This window comes from Hevea brasiliensis, chromosome 9 (genome assembly GCF_030052815.1).
Source record: "Hevea brasiliensis isolate MT/VB/25A 57/8 chromosome 9, ASM3005281v1, whole genome shotgun sequence".
NCBI classification, from domain to species: domain Eukaryota; kingdom Viridiplantae; phylum Streptophyta; class Magnoliopsida; order Malpighiales; family Euphorbiaceae; genus Hevea; species Hevea brasiliensis.
In genome coordinates this window covers 15,550,078-15,576,434 of record NC_079501.1, presented here as the reverse complement: position 1 = coordinate 15,576,434, position 26,357 = coordinate 15,550,078, and the positions used below count along the sequence as shown (strand labels likewise).

General features: G+C 34.4%; 5 protein-coding genes across 5 annotated transcripts; 3 read left to right on the top strand and 2 right to left on the bottom strand.

Annotated features, from left to right (window-relative positions):
* LOC110631974 (3-dehydroquinate synthase, chloroplastic) lies at window positions 1-3,127 on the top strand. The gene is made up of 8 exons (XM_021780032.2): window positions 1-499; window positions 576-726; window positions 807-974; window positions 1,094-1,320; window positions 1,645-1,768; window positions 2,437-2,499; window positions 2,589-2,732; window positions 2,819-3,127. Exons 1-8 carry the CDS (start codon window positions 174-176, stop codon window positions 2,948-2,950), a joined length of 1,335 nt encoding a protein of 444 aa, XP_021635724.2. The 5' UTR covers window positions 1-173; the 3' UTR covers window positions 2,951-3,127.
* Window positions 3,128-4,142: 1,015 nt separating this feature from the next.
* On the top strand, window positions 4,143-10,521 carry LOC110631976 (uncharacterized). The gene is made up of 5 exons (XM_021780033.2): window positions 4,143-4,641; window positions 4,739-4,944; window positions 5,496-5,594; window positions 6,998-7,071; window positions 10,116-10,521. Exons 1-5 carry the CDS (start codon window positions 4,344-4,346, stop codon window positions 10,339-10,341), a joined length of 903 nt encoding a protein of 300 aa, XP_021635725.1. The 5' UTR covers window positions 4,143-4,343; the 3' UTR covers window positions 10,342-10,521.
* A 989-nt stretch (window positions 10,522-11,510) lies between these two features.
* Window positions 11,511-15,075, top strand: LOC110631977 (rac-like GTP-binding protein ARAC1). The gene is made up of 8 exons (XM_021780034.2): window positions 11,511-11,740; window positions 11,855-12,144; window positions 12,711-12,798; window positions 12,899-13,008; window positions 13,120-13,183; window positions 14,337-14,401; window positions 14,516-14,581; window positions 14,671-15,075. The coding sequence occupies exons 2-8, from the start codon at window positions 12,046-12,048 to the stop codon at window positions 14,770-14,772; spliced, it is 594 nt and encodes a 197-aa protein (XP_021635726.1). The 5' UTR covers window positions 11,511-11,740; window positions 11,855-12,045; the 3' UTR covers window positions 14,773-15,075.
* Window positions 15,076-16,872: 1,797 nt separating this feature from the next.
* LOC110631989 (vacuolar protein sorting-associated protein 35A) lies at window positions 16,873-24,466 on the bottom strand. The gene is made up of 21 exons (XM_021780059.2): window positions 24,138-24,466; window positions 23,932-24,028; window positions 23,683-23,806; window positions 22,675-22,860; window positions 22,319-22,406; window positions 22,074-22,130; window positions 21,882-21,971; window positions 21,635-21,757; window positions 21,354-21,488; window positions 21,066-21,182; window positions 19,910-20,149; window positions 19,761-19,823; window positions 19,457-19,546; window positions 19,147-19,236; window positions 18,695-18,796; window positions 18,531-18,599; window positions 18,352-18,432; window positions 18,138-18,245; window positions 17,941-18,044; window positions 17,530-17,643; window positions 16,873-17,424 (listed from the first exon to the last, which is right to left on the bottom strand). Exons 1-21 carry the CDS (start codon window positions 24,228-24,230, stop codon window positions 17,214-17,216), a joined length of 2,382 nt encoding a protein of 793 aa, XP_021635751.2. The 5' UTR covers window positions 24,231-24,466; the 3' UTR covers window positions 16,873-17,213.
* Window positions 24,467-25,132: 666 nt separating this feature from the next.
* LOC110635055 (heavy metal-associated isoprenylated plant protein 26-like) lies at window positions 25,133-25,934 on the bottom strand. The gene is made up of 2 exons (XM_058153138.1): window positions 25,776-25,934; window positions 25,133-25,527 (listed from the first exon to the last, which is right to left on the bottom strand). Exons 1-2 carry the CDS (start codon window positions 25,857-25,859, stop codon window positions 25,234-25,236), a joined length of 378 nt encoding a protein of 125 aa, XP_058009121.1. The 5' UTR covers window positions 25,860-25,934; the 3' UTR covers window positions 25,133-25,233.
* Between the last annotated feature and the right edge of the window lie 423 nt (window positions 25,935-26,357).

Genomic DNA, 26,357 nt, shown 5'->3' with positions numbered 1-26,357 from the left:
TTCACCTACCCCCACAACTCCCTCTCCTGTCTTTCTTGCTTCTCCAGCAAAAAGCAGTCTCAATCTCAAAATGCTTGCCAGACCACTGGTTACAGAATACATACACCACAATTTTCAAAAACCTCTTTTCCTTTATCACCACAAAACCCCTGTTGCAATCGGAAGCCAGCCTCATGGCTTCCACCGCAAACGCACTATCGCCTTCTCTCTCCGCTGCCAATTCTTCCATATCCAAGCCTAAAGCTTTGCACGATTTCTATCTACGCTTCAAAAACCCTAACGCCATATCTTTGCGCTACAAACGGGTGGGTCTTCCGGTGCTGAGTTTGAGCGGAATTACGTCGCCGAGGGTATCTGCCAGTTCTGCTCAGGTTATGCATCAATCTGTTGGTGAAGCAAGTTCTAAAGCCCCTACTATTGTTGAAGTCGATTTGGGCAACCGGAGCTACCCGATCTACATTGGATCTGGACTTCTTGATCAACCTGAACTGCTCCAAAGGTATTGATTGTGAGGCTGTTGTGGTTTTCCTTCCTTTATTTTTTTTTTTAATTTTTTGTTTATTTCTATTTGATAGGCATGTCCATGGGAAGAGAGTGCTTGTGGTGACTAACAACACAATAGGACTATTATACTTGGATAAAGTGGTTGATGCATTAACAAGAGGGAATCCAAACGTTTCCGTGGAGAGTGTCATATTGCCTGATGGTGAGAAGTACAAGAATATGGTAGGTCCTATAAAATTCAATTCCAACTCTTTTCCTGTGCAGAAAGTGTAGAATTGATACTGTATTGCTCATGGTGATAGGAAACTCTTATGAAAGTCTTTGACAAGGCCATTGAATTAAGATTGGATAGACGGTGTACATTTGTTGCACTTGGAGGAGGTGTTATTGGTGACATGTGTGGATTCGCAGCTGCTGCTTTTCTTCGAGGTGTTAATTTCATTCAGATTCCTACAACTGTTATGGCACAGGTCATTTTGCTACTCAAAATCCATTGTTTTAAATTTTGTTGTTTTGAGCCTTTTTGTTTCTTTCTGTTTTGATAAATGTCTCTCAAGTTCTTTCTTCTTGCAAATTGTTCTCAATCCAGGTGGACTCTTCCGTTGGAGGAAAAACTGGGATAAATCACACACTTGGGAAGAACCTGATTGGAGCATTTTATCAACCTCAGTGTGTACTCATAGACACAGACACGCTAAACACTCTGCCGGATAGGGAATTGGCATCAGGCCTTGCAGAGGTCATAAAGTATGGTCTTATAAGAGATGCCAAATTTTTTGAGTGGCAGGAAAAGAATATGCCAAAATTAATGGCAAGGTATTAGATATTCATCAAAAGAAATTTCATTAATTTTTATCGTACCAAGCAAATTGGTAAATTGTGCTTCTAATTCAACACTTACATACAATCAGACAATCTCGTTCGATGTGAAGCTAAGGGAACAACTTGAAATGGAATTCATATTGTTGATTCTTATTTCTGCCTTAAGGAATATATATGGGCCCTTTCTAATCTAATGATTTCCTCTTAATAAATTTTGTTTCTGTCTTAGAAAAATGAAACTAAAAATCTTGTTTTAATGTGACTGGACTTATGAATGTTGCTTTTTTTCCCCATACTTTTGTTTTTGGTGCATTGCAGGGATCCAAGTGCAATGGCATATGCCATAAAGCGTTCATGTGAAAATAAGGCTGAAGTTGTATCATTGGATGAAAAGGAAGGTGGATTGAGGGCAACATTGAACTTAGGTCACACATTTGGCCATGTAAGTTGTGTACTTTTGGAGTTGATTTTGTCATGTGTGTGTGTGCATTGCATGTCTGTGGAGAGGGAGAGAGGTAGAAGGGTGAAGAACCATTTTCCTGGATAATATTGCATATTATAGTGATGTATCAAATGGCTTAGATTTTATGCTTCTTTGCTATTATCTGAACAGTAAGGAATATAGAGAGTACAGCATTACACGGTAGTTTGTCAATGTTTAATGGCCGTTTAGCACAAGTGGATAGATACTTGCTTTGATCGACATAAGAAATGTACGCTCATGTTTAGCATTTTTATTTCCCCCCTTGATGCACAACTATTACTTAGTCATCAACCAAACATGCTCTTGACAATGACCTACAAATCACATATGTGAAATTTTGCAGCCAATGCTAGGACTCAAACCTGGCTAATAAATTGAATCACTCTCTACCTCTGTCTTGTCTCTCTCTCACTCATTCACTCACTTTCTTATGAGCTCATAAGTGCTTGAGCTTCTTTCTTTACTCTTATCCTACTTCTCTTTTTTATTTGCCTCCTTTTACTTGAGCTTTAAATTTTGTTTGTAAGCTTGCCGTTGCATGGGAATCTTGTGTTACCTAAGCAATTCATTCATAATCTCCAAATGACTCCATGATTTTTTTTTTCTTGTGTGGCATGTGTTTACAGGCGATAGAAACTGGTTTTGGATATGGGCAGTGGCTTCATGGTGAAGCTGTTGCAGCTGGCACGGTAGAACATTTGCTACAAGTATCTTTTTGTCACTCTTTTACTGTATACCATTCTCCACGTGTTGATCTTGTTTTTGTGATGATGTTAAGGTCATGGCTGTTGACATGTCATATCGCCTTGGTTGGATTGATGATTCTATTGTGAAACGAATCCACAACATTCTACAACAGGCCAAGTTACCGACCACCCCACCAGAAACCATGACTTTGGAAATGTTCAAGTCTGTCATGGCGGTAAGAGAGAGAAATGCTGCTGCTATTTAAAGCTCAATTTGTTTTCTAGCATCATTTAAGGCGTTTGAATTCATCTCTTGTGGCAGGTAGATAAGAAGGTAGCTGATGGGCTGCTAAGGCTTATCCTGCTGAAAGGCCCTCTTGGTAATTGTGTATTCAGTGGTGATTATGATGGAAATGCCCTAGATGATACGCTTCATGCATTTTGCAAGTCATGATTGCTGTTCTGGATATTTTTGTTCCTAGCTACACCTGCATTCAATTGTTGTGTCTGATATGTTTTGAAGGTCTTACCAGTATTTTTAAGTTTGGTCATTTAAGCTAGCAAAGATGGTTACTGAGTTGTAATTTGGTAATTATGCATTGGTGAATAAAGTTATCTATTTTCTTCTTTATGTAATGTTCGACATATTTTCTTCATTTGATTACATATTTTTGTCCATTGCATTGGCTTTTGCCCAGTGGAGACATCATTGCCTTTATATTGGATGCTCTGTGGTACGTGAAAGAGTAACATTTATTGAACGATGGTGAATGAGTAAAAAAATCATTTAGATTTGATTGGTAGAGCAATATATATAATATATGTATATTGAGACTTTTTTTTTATGGTGGGGGTGGGAAGTTGTTTTGTTGGTTTCTGTTTTTTTATAATTTTCTTGTTAAATGATGGTGAACTTAAAAAAAAAAAAAAGACTGAATAGCTAAAAATTTTAAATAATTTTAAAATATTTATTTTTTCTCAAATAATAAAAAGTTACAAAATTTTAAAATTATATAAAAAAATCTGACCTTAATAACCTATTGTTTAGATTATCTCCTCTCAAACATAGTACTAGTGAAAAGAGAAGTGAAAGAGAACAACTTTATAAACAATCTTTAATAAATTATTTTAAAAGAATTAAAACACTAAAAAAATAATCGAAAAGAAAAATGCCCTGATAAGTTGTGGTTTAATTCCCCTAAAAAAGAAATAAAAAAAAATTGTAGCAAAAAAAGAAATATTTATATGAACAAAATTTATGATATATGAATTAATAATTTATATTATGTCATATTTATAAAAAAAAATTATTTAAAATATTATATAAATAATTAAAATTCTCAAAAAAAGTAATTTTTTCTTTTTTTCTTCATATATATATATATTAATTTAATTTATAAATATTATATTCATTAAAATTATAATAAAATTTATTTACAAATATATATTAATAATTTTTTATTAATTGAGCGTCGAAAGACGATAGAGGTAATTTTCCGTTCATAAATCCGCGTGGTGGATTGATACAATAATTTCTAAAAAAAAAATAAAAAAGAGTTAAGCGCCGTTGGATTAAAGGGTAATCTTGAGATGAAGTGCAACTTTATTTTAGATCGGCTTTATAGAGAAGAAAAATATAAAATTCGATTCGGCCAAATATGCATTAGGGGGAGAAAATTAAAGGAAAAAGGCTGAAAAAAACGCCATAGCACAGATTCTTTGGGTTTGGCTCTATCTCAAGATTACCCTTTGATCTGACGACAGAAAGAGAACGAAAATAACTGGCGAAAACCAATTAAACCTATACAGGGAAATGCCAATGGTTACAAACGAGTGAAGAGACAGCGATGCATCTGAAAAAGCCGTTATGGAGCTCCGGATTGAAGGATAGCTCAAGGGAAGCTGATCCTCAGGCGCAAGCATCGGCCACCGCGGTGGAGGAGTTAGTTAACTCTTTGAACAAGCAGCGCTTGTACAAAGAGGTCACTCTCGCCCTTCGAACTAGCCTCAGAGACGCTAGCGCCGAATTCTCCTTCCTCCGCCTCCGCGGCCTCCGCTCCCTCCTTAACTTCCTCCGATCCGTGGCACAGTCCGACTCCGCCATTAACCTCTTCTGCCAAACCCAATCTATACCTGAACTTCAAGGTTTGTTTTCTGCAAATTCAATTCAATTTCACTAACTCAATTGAGAGAAAAAGGAAATTTCTATTATGATTGGGAATTTTTGAATGGCTATGATCAGTGGTTCCAGTTCTGTTTCGACATTCTCTCAAGGATTCAGAGGATGAGAAGGTGGAAAGTTTGAATCATATATTCGGGGTAGAGCCTATGAACATTACTGGTCCTTCAACAGGTGCAGAGGTTGCGCTTGCACTTAGAGTTCTGGAAGGTTGCTGTCTTCTCCACAGTGAGAGCACGAAGTTGGCTCATCAACACAAGGCTGTTGAGGTGCTACTTCCTATGCATAGATGGAAATTTTGTTTCATGGTTATTTGCCTTGTTTTGTTGCTTTAGGAACCTTTAGTTGTGTGGGATTCTTGATCGTGCATATCAAAAATTAGGAACTGAATTGGTTTAATGCGGCTGTTAAGTCCTTGTAGTCTATATTCATTCTTCCAGTGAAGTTATCAATTAGTGATAGACAATGCAAACAATTCGTCTGGTATATTTGAATCATGGGTTTAGGACCCACCTGGCCACCTTGTTTAGCAGTTTAGGTTGCTAACAGACTACCAGTTGGTAGCTAGGTTATCATTAATCAAAACTGCTGCTGATGAACAATGCTCTTCTACCTATCAATTCCATAAAGATCAATGCTTTTAAGGAAATTACTGCTCGCGATGTTCGTATTATAGGAATCTTCTTATCATCCTTACTTTTCTCATAGTTTCTTTGGTGTTTAATAATATCAAATTTTAGTTCTGTTTATCTCTGTTGTATTTTCTTAGAATTACTCATGCAAAATTCAATCACTTTGGCTGGAAATCTGTGAGTTGCAGGTTTTGTTGCATATATTATCAACTAGAGGTGCATCGGAGCAAGGTGCCTGTTTGGATGCTCTAATCTCAATAATGCTGGATTCATCATCCAATCAAATGGTATTTTACTTTTTCTATGTGAAGGTTATTCTTAATCAAGTAATTCTCTCTATAGATATATTTCAATTTAATGGCCAATCAGTTTCTGCTTTTTCCTATATTTTGCTGCAAAATATTAAGAAAAATCTTGGCTCTATAATGGTTTAAGTTTATAGGCTTGTTCACATTCATACTTTGTGAAAATTGTTTAGAAGGAGCTTCTTTTGCTTTCATGTCCTGCAATTAAATGTCCATTTTTAGCCCTAAATTCAATCTAAATCTCATGTATTGTTTACTTGTTGGCTAGAATTATTACTTTTACATTTGCAATGGATTTCTTGTAATCTCATGAAAACAAATTCTTGTAACAGTTGATGTCAGAAATACGAATTTGGTTTTTAAGTATTTTATGGAGTATGAACAGAATGAAGGAATTCTTATAGCCAATCCAAGTTAGCTTACTTGAGGATTTCTGATCATATTACTTTTTTGTGTAGAATAAAAATGTGATTCAGCTTACAAATTTGGTAGTTAGTTGACTGCGAGTTCTCCCATCATTTTCAATAGATAACCACATATCAGGGAACTTGAAATTTTATAGCTTTTTTTCTATTTTAGAAAGGAATTTAATGTTTCTATTTTCTTTAGGATGGAAATATTCCAAATTTTGGGCCTAGAATCAGAGAAATAGTTGCTGGAAAATTTTCAATCAAAATTAATGTTTAAACGGGCAACTAAAACAAATTAAATGAAGGCCAGGATCCAATGCTCTTGAAGCAGAAGGGTTATGCTACTGCTGTGTACAGCAGTTGTGCATCGTAAGGTTGTTTTGAGGCTATTCATCTTCTTTGCTTTTCAGATTGTATTGGTAGTAATTCTAGGCTTCTGTCACTTACCTTGATCCAGAGAAACTACTTTCAAAAAACTATTATGAGATAGGTTTCTTTGCAACTTCAATGCCAAAAAATACAAAAGTATGAAACTTAATTTTGGTTCTAGTTATAGAAGTTGCTTATCCAAAATAATATTGACCCAGTCAGAGCTGAACCTGGATCTATGTCATAGGCTAGAACACAAATTCTAACCTGTCCTACACAAAGGATTCAAGTACTGCCAATGTCAACTTAAATGAAATCCTGGACATGCTTTATCTTTGAGCTTGGTTTTCCTTGTGCTGCTTATGGTCCAGTTGTAGCCCCTCTTAAGTAATGCACAATTAAACTTTGCTTTGGTATACTTCAGTTCAGCATAAACCTGCGCCGAAGCTTTAAAGGAGATTTAAGGCTGATATCATGACCTTGGAAACTTAAGCACCCTAGTGATAATACAATTTTTGCAGCAAAAGTGAATGATGATCTTTAATTGATTAAAAAAATTGTTTTATCTAAATAACATCTCTGATTACTCTGTTAATGTGTACCCAGGATTTTGAGGTTTGTAATGGTATTGAGGAAGTGACAGTGCTCATTAGGGACAAGCAAGTGGATGAAAATCTCAGGTATTCATCATTGTTCTTCATCTCAACGCTCCTTTCCTTTATATTTTGTAATTTTGACATAATGCATTTATTATTTGTAATATCAAGAATACCAATGAGGAAAAAGGGAAACCTTGCATATACCCAATAAATTTTCTTAGTTGTTAGAACCATTAAACACAATATTGATACCCAAAGACCCCCAAGTGCTCTATTTAAAACTATCTTTTCAAAACAAATACAGCCATCAGTTGATTTTTCTCCCCATTTATTCTTTTTATCTTGTCATCATCAGATTATGGGGGTTTACCTGCAACCCCAAGTCTTGCATCATTATTAAATTCCATTAAAAATGTTTATCGAATGTTAAAACATAAAGGAGACTGCCAAATGTTTATCAAATGGCACTATTAACAAGGGCACTCCTATTATGACAGCTTTATAATAAATTTAAAGATATGTTAACTAAATTACCCTTGGTTAATTATGCTGTTAAAACACTTTACTTCCCCTCAGCAAACTGTTGTTTTTATCAATGTATGGGATCATGTCTCTCTCTTTTATTAAACTCAACTCAACTCAACTAAGCCTTTATCCCAAAGATTAGGGGTCGGCTATATGGATTCGCTTTCTCCACTCTAAACGATTTTGGGTTCAATCCTCAGAAATGTGTAATGCTTCTAGGTCATGTTGTACTACTCTCCTCCAAGTCAATTTAGGTCTACCCCTTTTTTTCTTTCTATCTTCTAACCTAATGTGTTCTACTTGTTTAACTGGAGCCTCCGTATATCTACGCTTCACATGACCAAACTATCTCAATCTCCCTTCTCTCAACTTATCTTCAATTGACACCACTCCTACCTTTTCTCTAATACTCTCATTACGGACTTTATCTAGTCTAGTATAGCCACTCATCCACCTTAACATTCTCATCTCTGCAACTCTTATCTTAGACGCATACGACTCTTTCAGTGCCCAACACTCACCACCATATAACATAGCCGGTTGTATGGCTGTACGGTAAAATTTTCCTTTCAACTTATTGGGAATTTTACGATCACATAAAACTTCCGTGGCACGTCTCCACTTCAACCATCCGGCTTTAATCCTATGACTAACATCCTTCTCACATCCCCTATCTACTTGAAGGACTGAGCCTAGATATTTAAAGTGATTACTTTGTGATAGTACCACTCCATTCAAACTAACTCCTTCCCTATCACCAGTTTGGCTTTCACTGAACTTGCAATGCATGTATTCTGTCTTCGTTCTACTTAACTTAAAACCCTTTGACTCTAGAGTACTTTTCCAAAGCTCTAGCTTTCTATTGACTCCTTTTCGTGTCTCATCTATCAGAACAATATCATCCGCAAACAACATGCACCAAGGAATACTCTCTTGTATGTGTTTCGTTAATTTATCTAAAACTAATGTAAAAAGGTAAGGGCTTATGGCTAATCCTTAGTGTAATCCAATTGAGATCGGAAAATCTCTTGTGTCCCCTCCCACTGTGCGTACAATAGTAATTGCTCCTTCATGCATATCTTTCAATACTTGTATGTACCTAATAGATACCCTATTTTGTTCTAACATATTCCATAAGACATCTCTTGGAACATTATCATAAGCCTTCTCTAAATCAATAAAAACCATGTGTAGATCTTTCTTCACATCTCTATATTTCTCCATCAAGCTTCTAATAAGAAAGATCGCTTCCATAGTTGAACGACCGGGCATGAAACCAAATTGATTGAGAGAGATAGAAGTATCATGACGTAGTCGATGCTCCACAACTCTCTCCCACAATTTCATAGTATGACTCATGAGTTTAATTCCCCTATAGTTTGAGCAACTCTGCATGTCTCCCTTATTTTCAAAAATAAGTACTAAAATACTCCTCCTCCATTCATCAGGCATTTTCTTTGAGTTTAGAATCTTATTAAATAATTTAGTTAACCATGCCACTCCCATATTTCCCAAACACTTCTACACTTCAATTGGTATTTCATCAGGTCCACAGGCTTACCCACTTTCATTCTCTTAAGTGCTTCTTTTACTTCTAAAGATCTAATCCTTCTAGTATAATTCACATTATTTTCTATTATTCTGTAGTCTATATTCACGCTATTACCATTTTGACTATTATTAAAGAGATCATTAAAATAATTTCTCCATCTTTCTTTAATGTTCTCATCTTTCACCAACACTTTTCCTTCTTTATCCTTAATGCACCTAACTTGATTCAGATCTTGACATTTCCTTTCTCTCCTCCTTGCTAATCTATAAATATCTTTCTGCCCTTCTTTAGTTTCAAGTTTCTCATATAACTTTTCAAAGGCCTGTGCTCTTACTTGACTAACTGCCTTTTTTGCCTCTTTCTTTGCTATCTCTCTCTTTCATTGTTTGTTTGAAAATATGTGACCATGACCCTATCTTTCTCTATGACCTAATTGAATCAATCTAAAAGATATCCTTAATGAAAGCCATTTTAAAAAAAATAATTCAAATTATATTTCTCCACATTCATAAAAATTGATGTTTCTCCACTCAATTTTTGCATCGTAAGCAACATGCTTATCTCTAAATTCAAGCTTCGACCAATAGAGGGATGCTTATCTCTAAATACATGCGTTGTGGGGTGGTTGTTTGTTGTTGTAAGAGTGGAAAAACTCTTGGAGACTTGGTCGGGTCTAGTGAGGAGAAGTGAACTAGTGAAGTAGCAGCCTAGTCGACATGTACTTAAATTTATTAGTAGGCTATGACCAAAGATGTGGCAATGTAAAAGGGAGGGGCTTGTGTTCTATATAAATTCCCTAGTAGGTGAAATCTGTGGAGCCCCACCCACAAATAAATTGCCTATTGTAAGCTTCTTCTCAGGTAAAAAAAAAAAAAAAGGTGAGGTGTGGCTATCAATTAGGCTGTGCTGCAGCCAATGAGTGGAAGTCCTTGAGATTTCAGTAATTATGTAAAAACTTGGCTCATTTTTCTTGTCTTCTATTTTCTAAAGTTAAGCTGTCTTGCAATTCCTAGTTTACTGCTAAGGTAGCATGATTTTCTCTCGTTAGGTTAAAATGCGGGGAGTTCTTGCTGCTACTTATCGGCCATGTTAATGGGAGGGAAACGCCTCCGATGGTTACCATACAAGAAGACGTAAGGCGACTACTTGGTGAGAAATCGGCTTCCTTGATATGGGCAGCTAGTCAATTTGGCTCAACCCTTGACCCAGAGCAGAGGCTGACTGCCCTACACATCCAAGCTCGCAGAGTGCTGGAGTCACTGGATCTGTATTAATTTTAAAAGACATGAATTTGTATCTTGAAATTGTTCCTGTTTTTTCTCTTCTAGCAATTTTGCAGTTGTTGATTATAAGATGCGAATATGTTCTGCACATAGGATCAACTGTTAGTATTTGCTCTAGCTTAAAACCTTTGGCTAAAAGGAAAATCCCAAAGTGAACCTTATCATGTCGCACTAAGCTTGCAATCCTGTCATATCCGAGTAGACCGTTTGCTGCAAAGATATTATCGAACACAATAAAATAATAATTCTAAATACTATTTTTGAACTAGTTAATTTAAGGTTGGATAGAAAATGACATAATAGGTATTCTGATATCTACTGTTTAAAAAATTAGCAATTTTATTTTTCACACTTCTATAGATGAAAAGGGTAAAATTTTTTTTTAGACTTCCTGTTGTAATATAAAACATTTTAAATGCCACGATGTAATTAAGTTTTAAAGCTTCAAATATTAAAATGTTTGATCAAATTTCAAACTAAAAATTAAAATGTAATGATATTTCGTTAGTTTTACTGAGCCGTTAACAAACTTTAGGAATTAAAAAAATATGGCAAAGTTATATTTTATGTTGAATTTCATAGAATTTCACTAATTTATCCAATAATATTTCTCTAATTGGCAAGGTAGGAAACAATAATAAGACATCTATCTATTACATCAATAATTTCACCTCTGTTCCACTTCCTCCATTACACAATGCCCTGGGCCATGGGCTGAGCCTAATAAGTCCACAATCCCTGGTCAGACCAAAAAAAAAAAGGCCACACTCCCTGAGCATATTTATTTCAATATCTAAATTGGATTTATAAAAGGAAAATTTAATAAAAAATAATTTATAAAGTTAATAAAAAATAATTTATTCAATTTTATACTTATAATTGATCATTTATTTTTTTAATTATATATTAATTATAATCAAATATAAAAAATGTATGGTAGAAAGGTTATATATATTTTATTTTAAAAAATTTGCTTTAATGATATGTAAAGTAAAAGTGTAAACTTAAAAAAATATTATTAGTGATGAAAAATTAAAAATGATAATTAATTAATTATATATTTTATAATTAGGGGTCCACTAAAATTAGGGTCGGAAACCCAAGAGTGGACAGTCGCAGTCCAGTCCGTGACCCACGATCCGATTAAAGCGTAAAAGGAAAAGGAAAAGCGAAAAAAAAAAAAGAAGTTCGTAAATTAAAAAAAAAATTAAGGGGAGAGAAAAAGAAATCAAAAGATTCGGAGGGTTCGTTGGCGAAGATTGGTTTCGCTCAACGAACGATTCAACGGCATAATTTGCCGGAAAACAAAATCACCACAATGCTTCTTTCTCTTTTCCTTCTCTGAGATCTGATCTTTCTTTCTCAATTACCTCAATTTTCTCCATTTTCAGTTACGATCCTCTCTCTTTTTTCCCTCAGTTTTCTCCATTTTCTCTCGTTTAGGGTTTCCTTCTAATTTTTTTTTTCATTTTCTGTTTTTTTTTTTCGGTTCTTCGATGAACAGATGGCGTATTGAAGAAGAAGAAAAAAGAAAGAGGAATCACAAGAAGAAGAAGAAGTGTTCTTGGCATTGGCGGAGGGGTTGTGTTTTGATTGGGAGGTCGGTCCTCAGGTGAAAGATCTGAGGTTTTTTTTCCCTTTATTTATTGTTTTTGAAAAAATCAGCAATCAATAAATAAACAAAATTAAAAAGAAATGAGCGCTTCGAGGTTTATCAAGTGCGTGACGGTCGGTGATGGTGCTGTTGGTAAAACTTGCCTCTTGATTTCTTACACCAGCAACACATTCCCGACGGTAACTCTCTCTCTCTCTCTCTCTCTCTCTCTCTCGGTTCTTATTGGAGAACGTGGCATTTGTGGTTGATTGTGCAATTTGGTTAATTTCATTATCCAGTTTGATTTTTAAAGTGGGTTGCTTGATTTGGAAATGTTTGATATATTTGTTTAAAGAATATGGGAATTTTATGCTTTTTTTCTCTTAAATTGAAAAGGTTAGTTCATAAATGTCAGTTGGGTTATGCTGATCTGTCTTCAGATTATATATATATATATATATATATATATATATATATATATATATATATATATATATATATATTAAATTTCGATTTTTGAACATGTAATGTCTTTTGCATTCCCGCCCACCACTCTCCACCCTTTCTTTGTTTTCCACGGCTTAAGATTCTTTTTTGTTTCCTCATTTTGGGGGTGTGATTGAGAACATGGCATTTATGCTGTCTGATTTGGGTAATTAATGCAAAAGCATTATACAATCTTCTTGTTTCTACAGAGCTTTTGAAGTGAATATTTTTGAAATATAATGCCATTGGCATAATTCTATTTGCATTCTGTGTTAAACAGGATTATGTGCCAACTGTTTTTGACAATTTCAGCGCAAATGTGGTCGTCAATGGGAGCACTGTTAACCTGGGTTTGTGGGATACTGCTGGTAACATTCGTGGCTTTTCCTTCAATTCTCTTTTACCCCCTAGGTACTTTGTTATAGCTTCTGCTTCATTTTGGGTCTGATGTTGTTACTACTTGAACAGGCCAAGAGGATTACAATAGATTAAGACCTCTAAGTTACCGTGGAGCTGATGTCTTCATACTGGCATTTTCTCTCATTAGCAAGGCCAGTTATGAAAATGTTTCTAAGAAGGTTCATATTATAACACAAAGTCCAATCATTTTTCTTTTTGGGCCCACACTATTTGTAGATGAAGATAATTATAACACACTGATAAAATTCCTTATTTGGCTTCATTTCCAGTGGATTCCGGAGTTGAAACATTATGCACCAGGGGTCCCAATTGTTCTCGTTGGAACAAAGCTTGGTAAAATTTTCACTGTATTGGTGTATCCAAATACAAAAATGCTATTGCATTAGCTTTGGTGATCTGTTCACGGAGTTGCAGAACAATATATCATATGCTTAGTTGTCATTTTTTTATCTTTGTATATACTTATTGTTTTTTTTTTTAATATACTATCTATGATGATTTGGTATTGTCAACTACTTTTGTTCATAATTCCTACTTCTCTTCAAGTTTAATTGGCTTTTGCATGATCATCAGAAGGTCCAATAATCTGCCAATGCATAATTTGCTTATAATTATTGTCCTTATGTGCTGTTCAGGTAGTTCACTATTCCATATCTGATGATGCAGACAGGATTAGCAATGCATGTCATACATGTTTTTGCTGATTGATCAATATTTTGAGGACTGATATGCACAGACTTCTTGTTAGTAATCAATTTTCTAATTTATGGTTGCAAGTCAATAAGTTGCTAATCAAACTGAGTTGTCATAGTTTAGCATATTATAACACAATTTTCATTTTGTGATTGATGACAAGAGAAAAGGGTGCTTGGTATAAAATAACAAACAAAGGTTTTAATAGCTGATTAGTTGGTGGATGTTAGGGATTTTAATTAGTTGGTGGATGTTAGGGATTTTAACCTGTTGTCTTTTATTTTTGGATGCTGAGATCATGGAAAAAAACAATTTTTGACAGAGAATGATTACTGGCTTGTAGAGAGAACCTTATTTTTAGGTATGATGATAGAAACATTGGGGACTATCATTAATAGATAAATTGAGGATGACAGTATATGTGATTGCTTAACCCTGAAATTTTTCAAGTCCACTTTGATGACTGCCTTAAAAATTTTGATATTTTTTAAGCTTAATTTCGGCTTGTTTCTTTTTGTAAACAAGGCTTGATCACCATAATTATGGTGCCTTTGTATGCTCTAGGGGCCTTGTTGACAGATATGTCACAGAAATTAATTTCTGTAAAATTCTCTATCATCATGTTCTTACATATATGTATGTCTTCATAAACGTTTTACCCCATAATATGTAATTTGCTATTTTCATTTTTATTTGCTGTTTTTGTTTAGTCACGGAACATTCTATCCAGAATACCCAGTTACTTGGTATCTTTGAGCGGGTCCTAATTTTTTGTGTTTTTCCAATGAGCCAGATCTTCGGGATGATAAGCAGTTTTTCATAGACCACCCTGGTGCTGTACCCATTACTGCAGCTCAGGTAAAGTTTTATGCCTCATGTTCTGACATCGTATTTGTATATCAATTGAGCATTATCCTGAAGTATTCGTTTCCCATTTCATAACCATTATTATCATTACGTTTTACTTAAAAGGGGGAGGAACTGAGGAAGCTGATTGGTGCACCTGCTTATATTGAATGCAGTTCGAAAACACAGCAGGTATATAAATTTTCCAGCAGACATTTTATTGTCTTTTGATTGATGTTGGTCTTTTCAATTATATAGAATTTGTTATCTTCTTCCTGTAGAATGTGAAGGGAGTTTTCGATGCAGCAATCAGAGTTGTCCTTCAGCCACCTAAGCAGAAGAAAAAGAAGAATAAAGGACAAAAGGGGTGTTCCATATTGTGATTGAAATGAGGAAGTTAATGGCCTCTTTGCTAACATATTCCCCTTTTTCTGTTCTCATTGCTCTTAAAGAAGCTCAATTATTCTCCCAACAGAGTAATTAGGATCTCTGTGAAGCATCAGGTGGTTTGGTATTGCTTTCTTGGATTATTGTGGATGTCTAATTGTTGAATTTGGTTATGTAATTGCCCACCTCCTTCTCTTACGTCCCGGTTTTGATATGTTTTATGTATTAATAGACTGGAATATCCCAGTTAGGAAAACAACCTTGCCTCACATGGATTCTATCTATTCGTTTCATTTGAAGGGCTTGGCTGTGTTGTGCTCTCAATTTCATGCTCAGTTTTTAGCAGCTTTCTAGTTTCTGATAAAAATTGTAGGTTCCTTCAATCAGTATCATTTATTTTTGTCATTATTCTATTTTTGCTCGTCAAATAAATAGTTGAAGACTCTCTGCTGGGGTTTATCAACACGAGTCTTTGCTTGGAATTTTAATTATTTCTTCAAATTTTAAACTTTGTGATGGTTCTGATTATATTGCAATTTCACAAGGTTGGTCACTTTTCAATGGATTTTATTGTTTGAACAGAACGTGAACATGGTGCGTATCCCATAATTCTCATCCAATTTTTGAAAAAATAGGAATTGTTAGGAATGTAGACACGGGTATATGTTGGGGGTTTTGTGCTTGAACAATGAAATATTGGATAAATATGTTTAAGGTTTGAAGTATATTATTCTGTAATTCAAACAATTGTTATCATTATTGAAATGGTAATATTATATTTTCAGATTTAATGGAATTTCATTTTTGTGACTCTTATTATTTTCATTTATTTAACAGTAAATTATACAATCAAAATATCATAAAAATATTAAATTTTGAATTTATATTTATTGTTCGTTTAAATTTTAAAAAAAAATGTTAAATTATAAATAATTTAATATTTTTATAAATAGTTATAATTAATTAATTAATTTTCAATAAAATTATGTAACTATCATTATTTTTTAAAAAAAAATTGTATTTTTTACTTGTATTATTTTTTAATTTGACTTTAGGTTAATTACTGAAAATCCCCATCTAATATATACAATATTTTATTTTTTTATGATGATATTCAACTCTAATTAATTATGAATTTTTTTATATGGATTGATATTATATATAATTTGTCATCCTTTTTTACTTTAATGATGTAATATATCTAATTTTAAATTATTATTTAATATATTTTATATTAAAAATTATTTATATATTAAAGATTTTTTTTTATATAAATTAAAATTGAGATACGTCTAATATATAGACCCATTTAAGTAGAGGGACAATAAATAAAATCTAACTATAGATAAAGTTATAAATTTTTTACAATATAAATTAAAGGAATGTAATCGTTACAATACCCCTCAAGATTACCGCCGATCCAAAAAGTGCACAATTCAGCCTGAATGTTACAAATGCATCTTTATCCATCTATTCTTTTAGTGGTTTTTGACATCCTTTTTCACCCTTTCAAAATTTTAGAGTTTGTTCTTTCCTTCGAGTAGAGAATGATTTCAAAATTTAGGAATTGAAGCTCACCTTAAGGAGGAAATAACTTTTATGGAAGATGTGAGAGAGAGATACCAGAACACGTATGAGGAGAGAGAAATCGAACAAAAGAGTGAGAGAAAAAGAAAAGAGTGTCAACACGACTTGAAAAGGAGAAATTTTTATCATAAAATTGCCAACTTGGACGCACGAAGTTAGCATGTGGCAGAAGCGCTCAATGAAATATGGACAAAAGGATTTTATAAATTTATCAAATTAAAGATATAAAAGAGGATGCTGAAATTAAATTGAAATTTAAACCATAAAATTAACGACTTTCTTTTCATGATGAAGCAAACTATAGTTATTTTTTTGCACTATTTAATTATTCAATATGATCAAGAATTTTCATGTGGAGCATATGATATTCCATCGCCAACACAAATTAAAATTCAAACATATATTGTGTGAGCATGATATTCCATCACCAAGTAAGCCATCAATCACATCTTCTGTTTGGGCAAGGCACATCATAGAGTTAAACATATCGGACAGACTAGACACGGAAGAAAACTCAACACAAACACATTTATAAAAGTTTATGTAATAAACAGTTTCATGTAAGTGTAAATATAGCTAAACACGGTATCATTTTATCAAAACCACAACAAAATAGACATCGTTCTAACTTTGTACTCAGAATTAAATCCCTAAATCATCTGTAATATGTGGCGAATGATTCAGTGCTAATCCAACAAGCAGACAGTGTTTCAACATTGCTTTGACTTGGATGAACAAAGCTACTTATCCAAGAACACAAGCACATAAACCCCGCTCAACAGGACTAGTCAATGACAGCAATCATATATGAATCAATAAGAAGAAAGGCATTTCTCATCCAACCACGCCATCATGCCTTGATGGGCTCATACCTTTCACCAATTGCTCCACCTTTCTGTTTCTGGAACTGAATGTACCGCAGTGTGCTGGCAAAGAAAGCATCAGCACCAGGGTCTGGTGTAACAGATTCACTTTGCATCTCAGTCTTAATCAATTCAATCAGGCTCTGGATTACAGCAGCAGTTATCTGCGGGTTTTCCTTCTCAAAGAAATAAAGATACCTTAAAAAATAACATAAGGTTAGTTTCCATCTTCAAACTCGAAACAGAAATAAATAAATGGAGATAATGATAACAACCCAGTAGAATCAGATATGGAACAATTACTTGTTCAGAATCTCAACAAAGAGCATGGCCGATCCAGTGCTACCTCGTGCCGCATTGGACATTTGTTGAGCAGCATTGGCAATTCTTAGAGCACGCTTTAGGCAAATTAGAACCCTGGCACAAATAAATAATATATAGCAAATTAATAATAATACACCAGGAAACAGAATTCTAGTCTCACAGCTCCAATCCCACCACTAGAAAAAAAAAATAAACAAATAAAAGAGGACAAAGAGAAACCCACAATAATGGGTCTCATTACCCTCTTTTATGCAGTAAAATTTCACTGTGATAGAAGGAAATGACATTAAGGCACTGGTTGATTAGATGTTGCTATCAATGTCAAGTTGCAAACATCCGACCATGCAGATCATTTTTGGCCTTTACAAATGCTAAATGCTTGGTACCCACCTCTCTCCATCTTTCATGTTATCTTGATCATCAACCCAAAAGAGATGTGCACACCCATAAACAGCTCTGCATTGATCAGGCTTCTTTAAAAGCTTAGCAGAATACTGCTCCAATCAAAGGTCTCATATCAGTACAAACAATCCTAAATATAGTAGGTTAACAATTAAATTAAAATTACTAAACACTGTTATGATTACCCCTGTGGCTTTGTGTGTCAACGTATCTCTATTCTCAACACCAAAGACAACCATCCTCTGTAGAGTCCCTATCATTAAATGTAGTGCAGTCACCTGTGCTTTGGAATCCTGTTACAGTAAGGGTGCATTAATTAGTTAAATAAACAAGTAGAGATGAATTTACTTGAGTTGCACTCTATTAAGGTTGATTATTTACAGTTGAGTATCAACTTACTGAGACTTCTTCTTCATACAGAATATATGCTTGGGTGAAAAATTCATATGCAACAGGTTCTAAATCAGAGTCATTAGCAGCCTGATCAATAAGCAACCCAAAAATAATAATAATAAATAAAGATACGAGAAGAAGGATTGCCAAATGGACCCTCAAGTATTGATATGCTCAGTTTATACCTCCGCACACTGTAAGTACAGCTGCAGTGCTAATTCAGGTGCTGGAACAGTTGACAGTACCTCAATCGTCTGAAACAGAAAGTTTTGAATCACCAAATATACCAAGTAAGGACTATTACCATGCCTATATGCAAGACAGGCAGACAACGTAAAATAAAATGCACCTGATTCAAAAGCTGAAAAATTTTCTTTGGTGTAGTTGATGATTCATCTCCAAAAGGATTTTCATCTTGGCCTTGATCTTGGCCTTGCAGTGTCCTAACCAACTGTTCACAGAAACATAACAATAATAGGTTGTAAAGCAGGAATTGCTTCCCCAAAGATTAAAAAATGCCCCTTCTTCAGTCAATACAGCTTTAAACTTTCTTTTCTTTGGATCATCACTAATAAAGAATGAAAAGATTGAGGAACTTTTTTTTCCTTTGGGAGGGGATTGGAGATAACCTTCATTGGCAGATGGCTGTAGAAAATTTTTTCAGTTATGTTATCATGAAATACAACACGATTCACAACAAATAACTGGCTATTATGCAAATAAAAGATAAGTTATTCCTATTTTAGGTCTTGCAATTGCAATTTTATGATTTCAACACAATGGTATTACGCAGAAGCAAACCTTAAGAGAAGAAAAGACAAGAGGAGGAACAGTGAAGGGTAAACGCCTTGGTCCTCCAGTCATGATCCACTTCCTTACTGTACATATGATCTGCAATATTAAGCAGAAGTCAATCAAGCTTTAAAACTGAAATAAAGTACGCAACAGTTCAATCCAATTAGATGAATTATCTGAAGTGATAAATCAATAATAACAAAATAAAAAATTTAGAGAATAAAAATTAATTATAAAAAAAAAAGACAGACAAAAGAAATGTTGAAGATACCAATTTAACAAATAACTGAAGCACATACTGCAACATATCCAATACCTTATACATTTCCTCTGGATCATCATTATGCAGCATCTGAATAAGACGTGCAACAGAATTCTGCTCCTCATTGAAATCATCTTCATCAACCTAAAAGTGGAGAAAAATAAGTAATTTACATTGAGAGACACTACTGCACGAGATGGCTGAATTTCAATACCCATTCCAGAAGAAAGAACAAAACTAGTGTTTGCATGTCACCAATACAAACAAACCGCAATTTAAAAAGCATTTTAAAGCTTTATTTTTTCATGATTATGCAAGATATTATGTAACAGCAAAAGTCAAGTAAAGTTCAAATAACCTCTTCATGGGCTCCATCCAAATCCTTGATAAGCCCAGTGATTAATTCAAATAATGCCTCAACCTACATAATAAAAAAATAACAAGAAAAAAGTCTGATTATGAAAAGCTAATTTTAAAGACAAGGAAAAGAAAGGGAGAGAAGCATACCTTCCCAGCCGTAGAAATGTTTGTTTTGTTTTTCATAATACTTTGAATTATGACAGTTGCCATAACTTTATTCGTCTCACTGTCAAGGTATTCCATGACTTTGGGATAGTTTGAAAGCTTCAAAGCAGTGACAACATCATTATATTTCTCTAATGGAGCACTTAGGAGCGCTACAATTTGTTTTGTGGCTCTGCTGTCGTCAAGCTTTCCTTTGCTTGATAATTTCTTAAAGCATGCTCCCTGATCAACAGAGACAAGGAATCACTTTAATCCATAAAAACATTTAAAATATGCACTCAGATTGATGCAACCATAAGTTGGTTTCCATGATATCATTATGCAAGCTAGTGCACAATAACAGTTACAAGTATCTTGACAAAACTAAGGTTAACTAGTCACACATTTTCATTAGAGGATATAGGTTACACATATTTGCTATGACATATTACAGAACATATTTGTTATTTCAAACATTTTGCCACTTAGATCCAATTCCAATCCCAACCACAACGTCCAACACTAGGCATGCTTCCAGTCACTTCGAACTTAAAATTTTTAAGTAATAACCATTTAAACAGGTCATTCAAGGAGAAAACAGTCAGGAAAATTTAGATTATCAACCCCACAGGCAATAGCGGTAACAAAGTAATGGAAAACTAATTTTTCTCTTTTGAATACATTCTTTAAAAGAATCAAACAGTTTAAATTTACTCAAAATCTAAATCATAGTCAATCTATGTGATGCAGATTCCTAATTTCTTAGACAAAATTTAGTTCTTAAACTATTTTTCTGAATCTGAGCCATATTGACATTTCAAAAAAAAATGTTGCAACTGCCTTCATCCATAAAATGTTTGGAAAAGTACAGCAATTACTTAACAATCTTATCTCAAGCTTGTTTCATAAATTATGGCTCTTCACAATGCTTGCAATAGTTTTCGCTTCAAAAAAAAAAAAAAAAAAAAAAAATCCCCTTTCGAATTAATGTCAAGGTTACAACACTGCATTTGTTTAACTATTCCCTAAGGAGCAAGAAAAACATAGGGGACAACTAACTTGTCACATCCTAAACTTGGTTGTGATTGAAATTTGAAACTTTCCAAGATAAACCTAAAAGTGAACTGCACAAGCAATAGTAGTTTAGTGAGTCACATACCAACACTTGATCTGCATAATCCAGCCGATCAGGGTGAACATGGAGAGTAAATGTAAGGAGAGATGAATATAAAGTCACAGCTCCAAAAATAGGCATATCAACCTGTGCTTCTATGACCTGCATTAATGTGTATTATATTTGCAGGTTTGAATAAATACACATAATTTAATAATAAAAAAGCATTATTAATGATATGGTATAATGCCCTTTACCACAAAAATTGAAAACAAACATAGGTCCTAAATAATGCAAGAATTTCAATATTTATCATTATTTATTTAATCTTACCGTCCCTATGGCATTGTTCAATTTTGAAAAAGCTTCAACTTGCAAGAACTCAGGTAAAACTTCTGCACTTGAAGCTGCATAATTTGAGAGCCTCTCCATCAACCTAGAGAGCACTGTCTTGACGTCAACAGATGGCTGTGAAACATAAATACATAATTAGGAGCAGACTCGGTAGCTGAAGGTGTGCATCATAGCACAGAACAGAATATCGTTTATAAGCCAATATAGGGCCATGCCAACAGATGCATCACAAACATAACTAACAAGCACCAAATTCATACCTGAAGCTGAGGGCAAGCACCCAACAAGACTTCAAGAGTTTGCAAGTGATACTCATCTGGAAAGACTTGAATAACACAATCCATCAAATAAAACTGTGCAAGTTCATCTTTACAATTGACAACCTGCCAAAATAATTGAGATCAAGAATTTAGTCTGGGATATGCCAAGTATACATCATGTAGGAGCAAAAAAAAAAAAAAAAAACACTTTAGAAACACTTATTAATGGAAAAATAAAGGATTAAACCTGTTCAAGGACTCTGGGAAGTACAGTATCCTTGTACATTTCAAGGTCAACACCTTCTATCTGACTAAGGACATGCAAATTCTTCCCAACCTATTATATATCAGGGATCAAACACTTAGCGGCCCACAAGTACAGCACATATACCACACAGTTGACTGTGTAAATTAACCATATACAGGTTATTGGCATTACAAGATCACGTAATTCGCTCCTTTCTTTCTCCCGCTTCTCCTTTTCCCGGGCAGGTCCCTGCAGACCAGAAATCCCGACAGCAAGCCTCAACTCAGGATCAGCTAAGAGTATGAATGATTCACATGCAGTATAAGACCTGCATGACCAGAAATCATGCCCCCATGATATATTTTACCTTTGTGACATGCAAGCATTGAGATGCATGCCAAACATGAGAGCAGGTAGTCATAGATATTTCAACCAACCTGATGTTGCATCCGCACCCACAGCTTGTTCATCTCAGTGAAATTTTGCAGTACAAACTCCACAGCATCCATGACTGTTTCAGCATCCCTGAAGGGATTCAAAGAATCAACACACCTGTCAGGTCCAATCACAGTCCACCACAGAAATACAAAATGAAAGAACGAAAACAATGCCAATATTATTATTCTTGATTCAAATCTTGATTTGACAAACGCGACCTTACCTTTACTAGAACCACTCAACTTAACTGGTCTCAATACCTCTAAATTCTCTCCCCAAAACCACAGAAATAAATGCTTTTACCAAAAAATTTAAAGAAACCAATAAAAACCATAAAATATTGAAATATCCTTACCCTTCATACTCAGAGCCAATGTCAGGTAATTTATCCCTACTGACTTGAGAAAGATAACTCCTTAAGAAGAGCCCACGAACAGGATGTTGAATGCCACGACACATTTCCACAAGATCCTTTAGAACATCCTTTGCAGGAGCTTCTTTAGATTTTATGTATACAGACCCTACAGTACAGAGGAGATACCTGAAAGATGGAACAGCCCAGAATAAGATACAAAGTGTTAGCACTTTAGCACAAATATACATTTATTATATTGACAATCTACTGAAATCTCTTGACTAAGCAAATCCAATATGCAACCAAGACGCTCCTTATAAGAAGTATGTATATACATTGTACACATTCATCATGTATTTATATTCTTTACAAAATATATTATCTAGATGTGGATTCTTGACTAAACAATTTAATAGTTAATTCTATTGAACATTAAATGCCATCTAACTAGCAAAATATTATTGCTACATCCCAAACAAACGAAATCAAAGTAGAGGACAACCTAGATCGTCTTTGTCTATTGATATTAATGTAACTGCTATATTTGAATTAACATGGAATTGACTTGGAATGACTAAATTTATGAAGATTATTAACTTTTGATACGTAACAAAATTAATATATACCAATGGTGCCTCCACATTAAAATTTTCATGCCCAATGAGAGGTCAATGCATCTCATTATAAAGCACATTGGGAAAATAGAACAGAAACTTTAATTCATATGACGATGTATGTTAGAAGATAATACCCTTGGTTTGCAAGAGCATGAGCAACTAATCATGAGCCACCAATGATGGGGATCTAACATAGCAGGTGAGTCTAGATAACAATAATCAAAATAACAAAGGCGTTAGAACTAATAGCTTGCTTAGATGTTCTGTGAGCATAGGTCTTTAGGTGTTCTCTTCATAGTTTCTGCTAACATGTATGGAGGAGTTCAGGCCATACAAGCATGAAAGACAGAGAGAGAATGAAGAGAAAACTTGAAAATGACAATGGACTTACAATCTTGGCAATATGTTACCAGCATGCTGCACAAGTTCATACAAATCAATAATCGAGCACCCACGTCGCGTCTCTTCCTTGAAGAACATCTCCAGCTTCCTCAATTCATCAAATGCTCGCATGTCTACGGGATCAAAGCGCATATCACAAACCAAAATTTCTATAATTTCCTCCATGAAATCAAATTGCAATTTAATAAAATAGAAAAAAATAAATCTAGAAATTAGAACCCAAAAGACGAGGCCTTACAGAGTTCATAGTACTTGTGAGGGGAGAGTTTCGAAGTCCGCAGTTCTGAGAGCATCTGTGCTGAATACTTCAAAGCGTCTCTGAGATTGTTCGAGTCCTAAGAAAATTAAGGTTTCGATAAGTTAATTCACTCTTTTAGAGAAATGTTAGCGAATCTTCCATGGTTTTCTCGAGAAACAAACAATTAAAATGGAAAATAGGGTTACCAGAGCGCGATGCATGTAGAAGGCGTTCTGTTGAAGTCCGGCAATTGCTGCCGCCAGCCATTTCTCTTCGTCTTCCACTCCATTTGCGACCATTCTCTCTCTCTCTCTCTCTCTCTCTCTTACACGATCTTAATTGTTATCGAGGTTGCGTTTTGACTTGCTTGCATCCAACGACGAACCTCAACTGCCTGTCGCGCACCTGCTTCTATATAGGATCGGTGTGATCCTGCGCTCCTCAGGCGTCGGTTGACAGATAATTGCGCTGATCGAATCTATGCCGTTCATTCTGTTGAATCTTGATGAAGCACTGTTCTAGGAGCTTAATGTAGTGTGACCTCCATTTAAACGGCACCGCTTTAACCGCTTACGGGGCTTCGAATTCAATTTTCTTTTTCAATATTTGGAAATTTTAAAAGAAAGGCATACCATCAAATATAGAGTGGACGCGGTTTGGGTTGGACGGTTTGAGAATAATTTTTAAATCGAATTAAATTGTAATTGATTATATATTTTTTATATGTAACTAAACTAAATTATAAAAAAGTTAATTTAAATACATTAATTCGAGTGATTTATGAATGATTAAAATTAAAAATTATTAAAATATAAAAGTATATTATGAGATTTTTCAATTGTCAAAATTAAATTACACTTAAAATTAAAAGCTTTCATTTTTTTTAAAGAAAAAAGAAAAGCTTTCATAATTTAACATTATTCCAATATAAAAAAAATAAAATATTAGTAAAAAAAAATGTAAATAAGCCCGTATTATTTGCACTAAAATAAATACTTAATCATAAAGTTACCAGCTCAATAATGAAATCACTATGAATTTACTTAACAAATTGTCTACTTCTCCCATCCCCTTCTCTTTTTATTTGTGAATTTCATTATTATTATCATAAAAAATTTTATTTGAATTTAATATTTATTATAAATCTAAAATATAAATATATAAATATTACTTATTTAATACTGTATAAATTTATCATACAGAAACTATAATGCGTCAACTCACCAATCTCTGTGTGTAACCTTAAAACCATAATTAAGCTTATCAGATGCTAACCAAACAAGAAAAGGTAAATATATAAACTTAACATGGCCTAAATTGAGCTGCCACAAGTAACAAATACATTATAATTAGGTGGGGCTTTCTTGTCAGACGGGCCACTAAATCATACTGTACGTAAGGCCAGAAATCAGCCTTCTTCCCCGTCCGATGTCTCACACGTTGCAAGACCTTGTTTGGGTCTACATATCCAGTGACCGTAAGCTTGTGCTGCTTGGGCTCCACTTCTACCTTGGCCACTCCCTTCATGCCTTCCACTGCCTTCTTCACCTTTCTCTCGCATCCTTCACAGTCCATTCTCACTTTAATTTCCACCGTCTGTTTTCATGTGGACGTTATATATGCTCAGAAGATGCAAAATTAAAATTTCAAACAACAAACAGATTCAGTACTCTACCGAGGGATAAAATCTCTACTGAATGGTTAAAAAAATTAAAAAATGATTATCCAAATAAACACTAATTAACTAACTGCTAATTACTCCACTAATTAATGTACCATGTCGCTTGTAAACAAAACAGAAACGGAAATGAAACTTATAAAAGCACATAGGGTTAGCTAGTGACCTTAAGTTGCTTGCTTTTCTTGAGCTTCTTACTATCATGTTGGGGCCAGTCGCAGAGGTCAGCGAAGAAATCCAGAAAACCCATCACAATAATCGTATCAATAATATGGTGATTCCAGAAGAAGAAATGCTACGAGCAAAAGGGGTTTCCCATAAGAGCACCGAGCTGATGATGCACCGCTTGTGTGCGTGGTGGTGTTGTGGGCGGACACGTGTAATTTGTTACACGTGGGCGAATACAAGCGATTACGTGTCATCATTAGTTGCTGTGTGTGGCAATTCGAGTCAAGATACGATGATAAGGCAGAAGACACAATGGTGGTGGTGGGCCAGAATCTTGTAGTTTCTCGATTATTGTGGGTCCGCTAAGAGAAAACTCCATCACCATGGTTAATTAGATTTACTAATGCTCCTCAATAACATTCCTCTCGTTAAGGAAGTCGAGAACTTCATCTTGTACATATTTGTAATTTTAATTTTTAACAGCAAAGATAATAATTTAGGCAGATGGTTTGCTCTCATGAATTCACCTGGAAGCTCATCGGAAGCTCAATTAAGAAGCAACACTAAATATTTCAACCAC